Source organism: Filicampus tigris, chromosome 3 (genome assembly GCF_054856515.1).
Source record: "Filicampus tigris isolate MCC_2025a chromosome 3, RoL_Ftig_1.0, whole genome shotgun sequence".
Classification (NCBI taxonomy): Eukaryota; Metazoa; Chordata; class Actinopteri; order Syngnathiformes; family Syngnathidae; genus Filicampus; species Filicampus tigris.
In genome coordinates this window covers 13083166-13097904 of record NC_141219.1, presented here as the reverse complement: position 1 = coordinate 13097904, position 14739 = coordinate 13083166, and the positions used below count along the sequence as shown (strand labels likewise).

Genomic DNA, 14739 nt, shown 5'->3' with positions numbered 1-14739 from the left:
TTCAGGAGGCCTTGGTTTAAGCTACACTTATGATAACAATATCGTTAGGTGTCTGGCAGGCTGACTTGTGTGAAAATTGACTCTTGCTGATAGTTGTTATAGTTAACATCAGCTTGGGAGACATTGCCATTTGTTTCTTCTACTAAGTGTTGCCACTTAATTTGCTAAGTTTTAAAGTGACATGTCTCTATAATCAAATGGCCTACCTTGTGTTCAGTGTCAGGCTAGTAAAAGTCCTCGTAAAGGGACCATACAACACCCATGTCCGCTGGTTGAGCTTTATGTTCAAGTAGGGGATAGTTTCAAAAGACACAGTTTGGAATTTCTGTTCTATTCAGAAGCATTTCACTGACTTTTATTAGTTGCGATTTATTAATTCCATGCCTTGGGTATTGTTATAAAGAGAAAATATGCTTGTTCTGATAGAGAATACCTGAAAGAAATACTTGAATAAGTTTCTTGCAAAGACGTCAGACAATTTGACATGGAGACATGCTGCTCTTGAATATCTGGCCAAGAGGAGGTTCCAAACAACAATTTTTATACCTTCCTGTATAACCAATCCACACATTGCAGTAAGACACAGACGATTGGTCAGACAGAAAACAGCATGACCGGATTCAAGAGGGAGGGTTTCAATGGAGAAATGCATTCAGTCGGCTTCACACATCCACGTTTCGCTGTTGTTCTTGATCAGACAAACTGAATTCTCGATGAATTAATAATGAGTACCAAGTGTTGTGGTTCACTATTGAACATACAGGAATACACTGAAACATGTTATAGTATAACATTTTCTATTACACTATTTTACCTTTTTGATGACACATGCACGCACGCACGCACGCACACACACACACACACACACACACACACAAACACAAACTGGCCTCACGAGCACCAACCACACAATCACTGACCGCGTGTGCATCAATCGCACCTGCATGCCGAGTGGCTGTAGCGTACACGGCTGGTGGAGTGCGCTCTGCCAGAGTAGCACTGTCGGACGCAACAAAAAAGCAAGTCTGCAGGCTCCAACGTGTTTATGCTTTGTTGGACAGTTGCTTGTTGTTGTGCAACCAACAAAGCAACAGAGTAACAAGCCCTGTGCACGTCGGATACGCTTCCCCCCCAACTTTGTATTAGTCCTTTTCGCTGCCATCTGATTCGCACAAGGTCATCTCAGTTTCATTTTTCAGCAACTTCAGCAACAGTAATACAGCAATCTAGCAATGTGATTATAATAAAGAAAGAAGGCATGTGAGAATATAATAGTGCGGAGCAGACATTTCAGTAAGTTGGTGGGGTCTAAGGTGTTGCTGTGGTAGGATCAAACAGGACAACAGGTAGTCATGTGGGGAAAATGGCGAAATATTAGACCTAGCAGGCCATTGCATTTCTTATGCACAGAACTGGGGACTTTACCCTTCTTTGCCAGTCCGTCCTGCATCCTCCGTCCACGACCTGGGTACTCGTCCCTCCGTTCTTATTCATGAAAACTATCGTCCTCCAACCCCGTCCGCCCTCGTCCTTTTAAAGTGCTTCCGTCCTTACATTCACCCCGCCGCCCCTCCCCCCCAAAAAAACAAAACAAAACAAAAACATCAGTGCACTCATAAACAAGAGATCATTAGCTGGCTAATTTCATATACACATCCACTTACCGGCTGGGAGTATCATGAGTGGATTGATTTGTTTACAACTGTCTAACTAAGATCGCATTTAGCTGCAACACGAGATCGTCGTGATATGAAGATGATGATGATGATGATGATGATGATGCCAAATGGCGGCTGCGTAGAACAGAACATGCAGCGGTCTTGCTTTTTAAAACAACACGTTCAGTCAGTACTTGACCCGGTTAGGGACGAATAGAGAGATAGATGAAGACCCACTTCCGTCCTTGCTTAGTCTGTCCTTTTTAAAAGACTTCTCGTCCTCCGTCCATCTGTCGACAAAATGGGTCTCTGTCCGTCCGTACCTGGGACGAAATGCCCAGCTCTGCTTATTTAGTAGCACTTTTCAATTAATGATAAAATTAAGGGCGGCACGGTGGTCGACTGGTTAGCACGTCCGCCTCACAGTTCAGAGGTCGCGGGTTCGATCCCGGCTCCGGCCTCCCTGTGTGGAGTTTGCATGTTCTCCCCGTGCCTGCGTGGGTTTTCTCCGGGCACTCCGGTTTCCTCCCACATTCCAAAAACATGCATGGTAAGTTGATTGGATACTCTAAATTGCCCCTAGGTGTGATTGTGAGTGCGGATGTTTGTCTCTGTGTGCCCTGCGATTGGCTGGCAACCAGTTCAGGGTGTCCCCCGCCTACTGCCCAAAAGACAGCTGGGATAGGCTCCAGCACGCCCCGCGACCCTTGTGAGGAGAAGCGGTACCGATAATGGATGGATGGATAAAATTAAGTACTTGAGTCCATTTCTATTACTTTGAATATGACTAATGCTTGTTGTTGCTCACCATCATCAGAAAACGACCAAGTCTCTTTGACCTGACTTTGTGATTAGGTAACATTAGGTAACAACAGAGGGGTTATTAAGGGAATGGGTGACCCTCATCATAGCAGTGCCGGTGAGGAACTGGTGGTAGTCTTGAAGGAGGAAGAGGTGGTCTTATTGGGGATGGAGCAGGAGCCAACCGCTAGAGTTGTGTCAGTCTGCCATACTGTAGAGAGTTGTATTATGAATAGTATATTACAAAAATGCGACCCAAAATCATTGCTCATTGGTTAGTATTCAGGGCATCAATGCTCAACCTTCGGTCACGCGCCTCTCCATCTCAAATTCCCTGGCCGAATTTCAGGCCCATTTCGTCCCTGCACATACTACGTATTCAAGAAAATGCAAGAGCTGGGTTGAGATTCCCTTTAGAAAAAAAAGCTAACAAGAAAAGTCATGAATCAATCAACACAGAACTGCACACCTCAAAATACCTGAAGGATAAATCCTTTCATTGATCTATTAACTACCAAACAAATCAGAAAAGGAGTTTTGATGGTGGTAATCATTCTGTGAGGTCGTTTTTGTTAAGTTTGTAAGTTTTCATGCTGGTATTAGGAGCTAAATGCAGCGAAGTAAGGAAAAATAATGTATTCTCAAAAAGATTTTTAAAAAAAAGAAAAAACACTACTGGAGCAACAGCATTCATAATGAGTGGCATTTATAATAATGACCCACCACCCTCCAAAAAAAAAAGAAAAAAACAAAGAGTCACAAGGAGGACAGACTCCACAAAACGCTAAATGACGTGGCAAGTACAAAGACGAGAGAAGGACTGAAAGAAAGCAGGGAACTAACTACAAGCAAACTGATGAGACAATAAGGAATACCTCGACAAGACACTTGTGACTTAGGGAGCTGTTTGGAAGACAAGGGATTGGGCCGACAAGAACAGGTGGACTAAAATCTAACAAGACAGACATGGAAAAAATGACACAGGAAGACCATAACAAAACTAAAGCTAAATCAAAAACACATCACCAAGAAACAAAATCATCACAGTAGCCTCCCACGTCTTAAAAGATGGATCCCAGATGTCCACAAACCAAAAAAAACTGTCCACAGCAGGGTAGACGGAAGGGGGAAGGAGGTGGTGCCTCCAGAATAGGAACGGGAGGCAGCCGCAGGACGTGCATTGCTGTTGCCAGGTTGGAACCAGACCGGGACCAAAATTAGTCCACGTGTCTAACCGGGATGTCTATGCTAGGAGTCAGGCTCCGAAAAGTGTACTTCAATTCGCTTAGTGACTACGTTTTCTGGTCAAACACGTCGCCTCGTGCACAATGGCACAGTGCAATGCTTCTTTGTGGTCCATTAGTGGTCTGGTCATGCATGTTCAGGGGCGTTCATCGTGGAGTTGGGACCCAAATGCAGGAAATGCCCAAAATAATTTATTTTCAACAAGGCAAAACAAGAAGTGTTGGAGCAGAATGACCAATACTAAACGTTCCACAAAACAAAGAGGCCTATACTTGTAACACAAGGACAACAGACTCACAACAACAGGGAACATAATGTGACAATGGCAAGACTGAAAGAAACCAGGGAACTAAATACAAGCAAACCTGGACAATACACGAGTGGGTGAGGGAGCTGACAGAAAGAACAGGTGAGAGAACAGGTGGACACACAAACCTAAAAGACAGACATGAAAAAAGAGACACAGAGAGAACTTGACAAAATTAAATAGAATTAAAAACCAAATCAACATAAACGCAGATCATGACATTTTTAGTGTCCCCCATGACCCAATTTATCTTACTGTACATATGAGTAGGACTTTGATATGTTGATGATTACATTTTGCAGGCATACCTGTACGATAAAGAATTTGAGTTTGAACAAGCATTCTAGAAATTATTGATGGTTAAAGCGGCTCAGAGGTGAGCATTCAGTACAGTATTCATAAAGCTAACACTGGATTGCACTACCCACACATCAGTATGGTCTAGTGCAGAGCCAGTTGAAGTGTTGTTCCTTCTTCCTTATGATTTTCCATTGCTGAGCTCAAGGTCACCACACCTCCACAGTTTTGTGAAGGCAGCTTTGTTGTTGAGTCATTGTTGTATCGGCATGAATAATTCATAGGCCTCCACTACAACATCTCAAGTCTTTCCAGATTTCCTGACACTATTATCTTCTCTTCATGTCTGATCACATAGCCCATCTCTTCTCTCCTGTCCCCGCTCTCTACTTGTTCCTGTCCCTGTTCCTATTACAATGTACTTGCCTCATTTTCTATTACCCCCTCCTTTACCCTCCACCCATCCCTCCATCTTTTGCACCAATCCTTTAGAATCTGCATATTCCTGCTTCCCCTCCCCCCCCCCCCTTAACCCACTAAACAGTGTAAATAGAAAGAGAAAATGCAAAATGAGAGCAGGATGGCACTGGCAAATACAGAATCAAGAGGTTGAAAGTATAGATGAGGCAAAGGAGCCTAAGTGTTTGGCCAACTACTCCATACAAGAAAAGTGAGCAGCAAAATGGAAAATGCTGCATTTCCATGTTGGTACGGTTGACTGGAGAAGTTAATAGACATTGCTTTTACAGTTGATGGAAACAAATTGAGTCGATCTATCTATTGAGTCTGTGGTGGAGTATGGCTAAGTATAGGTACATGTAATTCAGTGTGTGACCCCTTCACTGCTCTCTCCACCAATACAAGTAGACCACTTCTTTGTTTCATGAAAACCTGTTTCTTAGATACTATGTTGTCCATATCAGCTTCATGAAAATTCAGTGTGAATACAAATAGAAAACAAAACAAAGATACTTCACTTGACTGATCCGTGATGTACAGAAATGTATTGTGAATAATTGATATTCACTAAGAAATATTAACAAGCAGAGAGAACAAACCCAATGTTAAGACACCAGTTGCTAAGTCCAAGTAGATCTATTGATCTTTACTAGCTGGATATCATTCAACACCCCGTTTAAGCTTCTGAATCTTGAAATCACTTTCACCCATTATGTTCAACATAGGGGGTTGACGAGCGGTTCTCATGTGTGGAGTTGGCACGTGCTCCACTTGCTTGCATTGTGTTATCTCAGTATCCCACTTCCTCTAAATTCCCCATAATGTGAATGTGAATTATTGTTTGGCTATGAATGACCTGATATTGACTAGTGAGCAGTCCAGGGTACAACCCCTACCTGCAATCATTCCATTACTCTGGCTACATGTGGCTGCAATGCTGCATATCTATGGTAGCACATACATGTATATGTGTGAGCAGCTGTACTCCGTGACGAAAATTAGCAGAACATCACATATGAGTCGCCTCACCATTGAACACCTTCAGTCGATCCTGTGAATTTCTCCAACATTGAAATTTACCCCAAACATAAACTTGTTGCCAAGAAAAGATGGCAAGTATCTAAAATATGGCATAAAAGAAAGTAAACTTGACAGCTTGGATATCACATTGTTTACATTATTTTTGTTTTTAGTTTTAGCCAGAGACAAGCCCATTTTTTCAAAAGTTATATTCAATTTAATTTGATTTATTCTGGAATAATATGTATTTTATATGTAGGGTTTGAATCGTTTGAATTTGGACGATTCCGGTTCCGATTCCAGTTCTCAAAGCGAGGAGGAGAATTTCCTGAACCAACTGGACCAAATAATACAAACTAAAAATTAACTGCAGTGTGCCCCATCCAAATTTTACTAATCCCAGTTATTTTATTCAGTTAATTCAGAGTCCATTAATCTGGTGGTATATGCAGGGAAAACACATCCAAGACCAAATTTTTCCCCTACTGTTATGACATTTTCTTTTAAATAACACACGGTAATCCTATATTGTGAATAATGTTGTGATTATAATGATAATATTTTGCAACAAATCCACTGAAGGCATCATCTAAATTACTCTTCCTGATGATTAAACACATCTACTAAAGCTGTGAAGTGTGTTGCCCAAGAAATACTCCCTTGGACCTTGTGTGATCTGTTCGAGAAAGACAGTGCTGAAAGAGCCAGAGGAGATAATAAAGTGTTCAAAGAGAGGAAATGAGCATATATTAAGATTAATAACAATCATCTTTCTATCGACCTCTCTTTTGATTCCCTCTGAATTTCGTTGTCCCTTGGTCCCCCTGACTATTATTCCACCTGACTTACTTCGTCAATACTGTGTAAAGACAGAGACAAATGATGCTATTGAAGTGTGTGTTCATTTTTGTTACCTCTTTATGTTGGTTGACACCTTAATGTTTAAATAGTTTTTACGTAGCGCTGCCTGATTGGTTGCTTATTTGGAGTGATTTGACAGTGTTTTTAAGAAATATTGTTTTAAAAGCTCTCCTCAGAATTTACTAGTATTAATTATATTTAGTAAAAACCTGGGCAGAAAGTTTTATAAATTAATAAATTTTCAAGAACCACTTTGAAATGGAAAAACATTGATTGTTCGCTCAAACGTGCATGTTTATGATGCTGGAAATTTGCCCAACAATACCATTATTAATTGAATGTACATTTACATTTTTGTTAAAATATGTTTGAAAAATGGAAGTGGAAATAGTTCAACTGAAGTAACTTCAGTAAAAGAGAGGACACAGAGTGGTGTGTGTCTGCGTGCGCATGCGTGCGTGTGTTGGTGTGTTCGTGTCAGTCACTGGATTCATCAGTATCAAGAAGATAATTATTTTGTTTAAGTCTGAGCCACGCTTGACTGCTCACAGGCGTAACTCATTAGGTGTCTAATCATTGCTGCCTTTTCCCAATGAATACATATCAATGTGTTTGTGTGTATGCGCATGTGTGTGATATTCTACTATTGCACATTTGGTCACTTTTATTCATGCATCATTTACTTCCTCACCGTCGTCACAAGTCAGGACACATTAAGTACAATTTGATCTAATGCAGACGTTGAGGTCAATGACCACATAGAGAAGGCAGAATTTCTTTTGTCTGATTCTACAAAATGATAAACCGAAGCTGCATTGTGCTACGCATATAAATACTTTCATTTATTTATTCTATTATTTTACCATGAAATTAAAGCTTGGATGCTGTTAATATCAATTTAGGTAACGTGGGAGATGTAGGCCTAATGGCTCAACACATGATGTTTTTTTTTTATTCCCTTCTACTAGTTAGTTACTCCATGGATACATGTATACATATATACATGTAAAGTATATACGTATAGTGTGTAGTATATCCCCCCCCAAAAAAATCTTATTGGTATCAGTTTGGAGAAGCAGGAAGTGATTGGTTATCTGTATCGGTGGGGAAAAAAAACAGTTATCGTTCACTTCTAATGCTTCTGTAATCCTGCAAGAGACAAGACTGTCATTAATAGCATGAACATTTTAACCCAAGGTGCCAGACTCACCACCACAAAAAATATCAATAAGCGAATTGTGAACAACTAAAAACGACAACTTAAACTTTTATTGCACCATGCCTGTACCAAATATCACATTTAAGAGGCAAGATAACACAGTCAAACATAATTGCAGCTGCAATTGTTGGAAACGTCTCCTCCCCTTCATCAACGCAGCACTAAATATTTTTTTAATGGTGCGATGAGATGCGCCAGTGACACACAAACGCAAATAACACAATGCAGTGCAACGGCTGCCTTACTGAACAATAGGCGACCCACGACCATTTTGTAGCTATGGCTATATATGGCTCAAACACTATCTTGGGTAGCACTAATCTGTGAACAGCTGTTCTCTGTGATGCAAATTAACAATACATCACATAGAGTAGGTGTCACCTCACTGATGAACACATGCAGTCCAGAGAATTTCTATAACACAGAACCTTAACACAAATATGAATAAACCTGTTGTCAAGCGAAGATGCCAAATATCCAGCTCTGACAAAATGGCACAAGACCAAAAGAAACATTTTGATTCACAATTGTTCTAAATTTGACTGAGAAGCAATTTTTTTCTTCATTTTTGGACAGTCTCTGATATATGTGTAATGAAATGTCTATAATTTTACTAGACATTGCTACTATTAAGTTATTTAAATTTTAAGTTGAATAATAATGTTATTGTCTCATTTCTGTTTCAGTTCATGTTCTTAAATGTTTAGTTTTAACCTCCTCTGTCCTTTTTGGCCCGCAACCTAAAGTGTGTTTTCTTTTGGCCCCGTGTGTTTGATTTTAACACCCCTGCTCCAAATTGTCCATAGGTATGAATATAAGCATGAATGGCCATCAATTTGCTCTGTGACAGTGAGCAGATGCTATGTTTTTTTTAAAATAATGCTGTGTACTTCTCTTTGTTTGATGTTTGGTTTGACAGTAACCTTAACAGTGAAATGAGTGGCAATAAACAGCTAGAAACCTTTTTTAAAGACTTTTTACTCATTATATGCCAGATTGCTGCTTGCTGTAAGTGAGTTGAGTCACCTGCCACCTTTTGTCAGGTGGATCTGTGAAGTAATATTTTTGTGAAACAAATCCTCTTTTTGTGTAAGTGTATAATGTTTCATTGGTACACTTTTGTCCCCATCGTTTAGATTTCTATTTTTATAGAAGATGTTCCGTAGATGTGTGGGTTACATGCCATTAAGTGCACTAAGTGCCATTAATGATTCCTCCTTGCGATCAAGTGTGCAATGAGAGTGGCTGATTGGTTGCAGGTTTACGACCTGGGACTTGGTGACTTGATTTTTGTACTATCTGATATTCCTCTTTGGTAACTTTGGGAATCAATTTCCTTTTTGTCTACTAAGACAATAAAGCACACGAGTGAGATACAATAATTTTTGCAACACTGCGTTTGAAACAACACGTAGGCCACACCACTATTACTTAACTGTGGTTGCTCACATTGATGGATCAGAATACACCACTAAAGTGTGAAGTAAATAATAATCCCTGTGCTCATAATGGCATCCCCTAATAGAGCCCTAATTAGCACATGATCTCAATTCTAAGCTTTTAGCTGTTCGGGGTTTTGACTGTATTTTCCATCTCACAGACCACAATTTACTGAATTAGCTATGTCTCACGCCCTCATCCCCTCACCTATAATCTTTCTGACAGGAAGGTGAAAATGGGGTTGTTCCTCACTCAGTGTTGTGAATTGATAATAGAAGCATGAAACAATATATGCATTCAAGGGTACTAGAATTTTGATAATTGCACAATGTCACTAATAAAGTATCAAACAATTGGTAGTTTTTCTATTGCATCACAATTGGCCCAGTTGTTAACCAGTTCCTCAGACACAGTTTAGACTTTATTATTCAAAACATCCCAGTCAACAACACTCTGTGGTCACTTCAACAAGAGAGTTATTGTACTAAACTGTAGTCATTTGTTTCTTCACTATTCAAATCAAATATCACCTCGGGAAAAGACCACACCAAATAAACATGGAACATCTGGGTACACGCGAGGTTTGGCCAACATCTTTTATGCTGGTTTATTCATTATTCATTTTGAGATGATCAGGTGCTTTTTCATGTATTCTGCATGTCAGATTCATTTGTCACATCATTAGACAACAGCTGAGGCACAATGACACATTTTAAGCATTTAGAACAAATGTTCTTGTCTTTCATGAAGTCATTGTGTTACTGTGCAGTTTAATAATGACCTTGCCACATCATCTATAAGGCAAACCAAATCTCAAGTTAGTCATTCAAACCTTCTTTTGTCTTTCATATTTGGTCTCTGCTGGGGTGACATCCGTTGAATGTGCCAGCTTGTGTGGTGACACTCGTCATCAATTATGAATGTCAATCACTGTGATTAGATTTTAATGACGTTACATTAAAGCACTCTGTTCCACTCCATTCTGTTTGAGTCCCCGGCACCTCTGTGCAACATCTCTTTTGTGTTTTTTTTTAGGGTTGGGTGTTTAACTTAAACTCATTGACCACTTCATTAGCTACAGTTCCATGGTACAAAATTACCTGTATCAAATTCTACAACTACAAAGACAATGTTTAGTTTTAGTTGACACTGTCGGAGAGCTATTCACTTAATATTGTGGCTGTCAATGGCCACATCATTGCTTTGAATATCTTTTTATTCTCATGTTGCTCATGTAACTAAAATACAAAAAAAACAAAACATTTTTGCAATCTTTGCAACAAAAATAATGTATCTCCACATGTTTCTCCAAATAGCATTGAAACAGACTCACGCATTTTGGGAGGCCTTTTTTATTTTTTGTTTGTACAGCAATTACATTTTTGGTTTATAATCGATTCAATTCAGCACAAAATTATTTAGAGCTTGGACAAATGAATGTTTATCTTTTAGCTGGAAATGAGACAAGTAAGGGACGTATACTATATGTAGAATTCTAGACGTTAGCGGGCTCTTTGAGAATGTTGCAAAATATCGTGTTTCCTGAAATGTGTCCAATTAAATATGAATATCAATAATTAAATGTAAAAAATAAAATAAAAAGACAATAACATACTAACATTATTTTTCCTCATATTTGAGTAGCCAGAAGATACCTACTCAACAAATAAAAAAAATCACTGTGATTTTAAAAGTGGCCTGGGTATCAATAATAAACATCTTTTTATGGTATTTTACAATGTATACCTCATGTTCTGATCAGCAAGTGTGCTTTCTTTCTCAATAAATATATGTTGATAAATAAATGTCATATTTCATCCACCCTGTCTTCTTTGTGTTCCATTTTCTCACAAGCTCTACTGACATTCAAGTCAGGTAGACACCGTTAATTACCGATTGTGTAACTATTGTCATCCTCGTGATTGGACGGCCATCTGTCGAGGGTCACCTACTGCTCCCTGGCCGGTAGCTGAACCGGAGCCATTGAGAACCCGAGAAACAATTAACTCTTGTAAAGAAAAGCAATGCATGCTCATGTTGAGTGCATTTTGACAAAAAGACAGTCACATAATCAGATGCAAACAAACTATATGCAGTTTCTGTGTTTGTCTCTTACAGCCCGGCAGTGCATTTTATTTGCATTAAATTTCACTGTCAATGTTTAACTTTGTGTTTTCATGTGCTACCTTCTTAATGTATTTTTCTTTTTCTATAGCTGATTTATGGATTCATCATTGGTCATTTCATGACATTTTCAAGTGTCCGGCTTTTAGTTTGTGGACCGCTGTCCAACAAAAGTGGCATTTAGTGACTGCTGCGCGAGACCCACAGTAAATATATGTATTGCAAAGCAAACGTTCCTTAGAATGTCTGAGGCAAGTGAATTTACTCAGCCACTGTGAATCAAAACCTCTCGGTGTATCCAGGAAAATCTGAGAAAATGACAATAATTGCTGTCATTTACAGTCACTTTTCCCGATGTTAATAACATTGGCTTTGTCTTAATATAATAGTACTCTTTTTGAACCTTTCCTGAACCCTTTCTTTAACTGTTCCACTCCATTTCATGAACTTACCACTTTCAGACCTCAATCAGCAACAAGAATTTGAACTTTTTGACTGTTTTATTATATGCAGCGTTTCCCTGCACTCATGACTGTCCCCACCATCAACTCGCCTTGAAAAATACAAATTTTACAACGTCTGAAAAACTAAAAATGTGGAGTGTATCACTTGTTTAAGATGTTTTTTTTTTTTCAGATGCTACAGGCAACTACTGCCATGCTGGTCAGATAACAGTTAGTCGTCAGGGGTTTTAGCGCTGGAAGCGCAATAAGGCTGAGGTGGTTGTCTTTAAATTGTATAGACTGATAGTGATTACACCTTTGTAGTACCCTTCTCTGATGGTATCCCAAAAAAGCAAGAATCCAAACACATTATGCAACACGATCAGTTCGACCTCAATGTGACATCATCTTCCTCCAAATTGTTGGTCGAATTCTGAATTTGAATTAACAAGCATTTTTCTTCCTGAGCGAAAGTTTAGTGCAAAGTTCAGTCTAACTTTGTGCATGGGTAAAGTTTTTTTTTTTTTGTCTTGGTATCTTTGGAGACGGGTGCAGTTAGAAATGGCTGTTTGCGCCCTTGTGGGAGCGAACATAGCTGATTTGTTTCCCAGCCAATTGAAGTGGCTCCTCTCATACCCATACTGAAATACAGTTAAATCTACTTGAAAATGAAGAAGTGCCAGTTTTTACTTTGATCACACGTGTTCCTTTCTATGAAAATAAAGCGCAACAAGTTCCAGTGTGCTTCAATACTCAATACTGGTCATTATTTGGCAGACTCTGGGTTAAACATGATGGTGTCAGCATGAGGCTTTAATTCAATTTTCATCTTACTCCCCACTGCAGAATTTCCATTGTTTATAGTTTAGTTATGAATATTCCTAAAACAAAATGCATTTCAAGCAAATTACTAATGATTAGACATATTGCTTGCTTTTGTCATGCTTGTGGAAGTGTGAGTCCTCGAAAATGAAAATTTGCATGAAAGACATTGTAACATTCTCAGTATTTTGTCGGTTACCACGAGAGAATAACTCTCAAAGTTGTTTTGCATGTTATACACATTATAAGGAGTCATTATTATTGGCTTACTAAACATGACCTGAGGCAGTAGCAGTCAGTGTCGTAAGAAGGCAAAATGCTTCCAAAGTGTCGCAGTTTCTCATTCATTTGACTGTATCTATCTAACTAATATGCCAGTTGTAAAAAAAAAAAGGGGTTTCATTTTTGTCATTTGGAATGTTGACGTGTTTGGGTAATGCAGCTTAGCATGGACATAATAAACAAATATGGCTGAATGCACAAAACATTTGTATTTGACTTCAAATAGCAGTTTATTGAGTGTAATGTGATTTACTTGTGTCATTTCCATGCACCACTCGCATACCCACGCTTCACTGGAGACCTCTATTCAACCAGAGGCTTCAGCTGAGACCAGTTCTGCTCTCTTTGAGGTTTCCTGAGCATAGCAGAAATGTTCCATCTTTCATGCTCTCACTTGTATGATTTACAGCTAATAAATAATTGACAAGCCGCAAATAATGGAATACGAGTATTACAGCATTTTAGAGTGCATGGTAGATTGATGATACAGTGCAGTATGCATGCAACTGAAGCCTTGTGCCTGCAAGTAAAGCATTTAGCAGTCAATTTGTCTGGCTCAGACAGCAGAGGGGTGCACAATGAAGAGTGTGTAGCCTCCAGAAGTCATTTTTGAACTATGAATAAAAAAGAGCAGGTTGCCAAAGAAAAGCAAGTGCTTTGTCTCATTGATCTATTTTATTATGTTGGATTACAAACGTTTCACCATCAATTAAATTGGATTGCATCCAGAGGTCATTTTAATTAAATGAAAGACAATTTGCAAACCATGAAAAAAAAATGTTGTATTTCTTTCTGGCATTCATTTGCTCTTGGTTTTGTTCTTTTAAGTTTTTTTCTATGGTTTTCACCTAACAGTTTTTCTGCTTTTCGCCAGGTTGTAAAGCTATCATTTGAAGAGTTTGACCTGGAACGAGGCTACGATACACTCACAGTGGGCGATGGAGGGAAGATAGGAGACACTAGACGGGTACTTTACGTGTAAGTAATATTAATACTGCAAATACAACCTTGGGCCCTATTTTCATGCAAGTCTAGCGCAATGCACAGTGTAAATTTGCGCAAAAGAATTTTTTTCTTTATTTTGGCATTTTGCTACAATACATTCAATTGATTTCTACAACGATTCAGAGAAATTGTCTCACGCCGGTGTCATATTTATGAATGAAATACCATGACGTCCATCACTCACATCCACAGAGTGCCGATTTGTTTGCCTGCACCTCGATCGAATACACGAAAATCGCGTTAGACTACCTGCGCTGCAAAAATAGACCTCTTTTTCAACCGGTTTAAAATGTACTCTACTTTTTGTAACCAATTGTGCAGATGTGCTGGAGGAAAAGCATAACCGCCCGATGATGCGTAGCGCATCTACCAAATTCACAAACACGGCAGAACTAAACCATTGGCCCCCTAACTGAAAAATGACGATGCGCCTGCTTTTACGCCTACCAAATTATCAGGTGTGTCGGGGGAAAGGCTGCTTCATTTGCCGGCACGCCCAGATGACAGCCCCAAACATGCTAGACTAAACTTGCGCTGCCATGAAAATAATGTTATGCCCGTTTGTATGCGGAGCGCCAGTTGACCCAAAGGTTTAATTGACTCGAGTGGCAGATTTTTTTCCCAATCATTTACAAATACAAATTCCCCAAGGGCATTCGATCCGACTTTACATATTCCACTGCAATGTTAAATTGTGTAGGCCACGTGAGTCTTTCAATGCCAGGATAAACATATCAACTTTGAGCATCCTTGGAT

At 39.3% G+C, this 14739-nt stretch overlaps 1 protein-coding gene across 1 annotated transcript in view; it reads left to right on the top strand.

Annotated features, from left to right (window-relative positions):
* The window catches only part of LOC147149956 (CUB and sushi domain-containing protein 1-like), a 434959-nt gene that overhangs the window by 275734 nt on the left and 144486 nt on the right, over positions 1–14739 (top strand). Inside the window, exon 12 of the mRNA XM_086024950.1 lies at positions 13853–13956. Within this exon, the coding sequence (XP_085881076.1) occupies positions 13853–13956 (104 nt within the window). The remainder of the gene's footprint in view (positions 1–13852; positions 13957–14739) is intronic.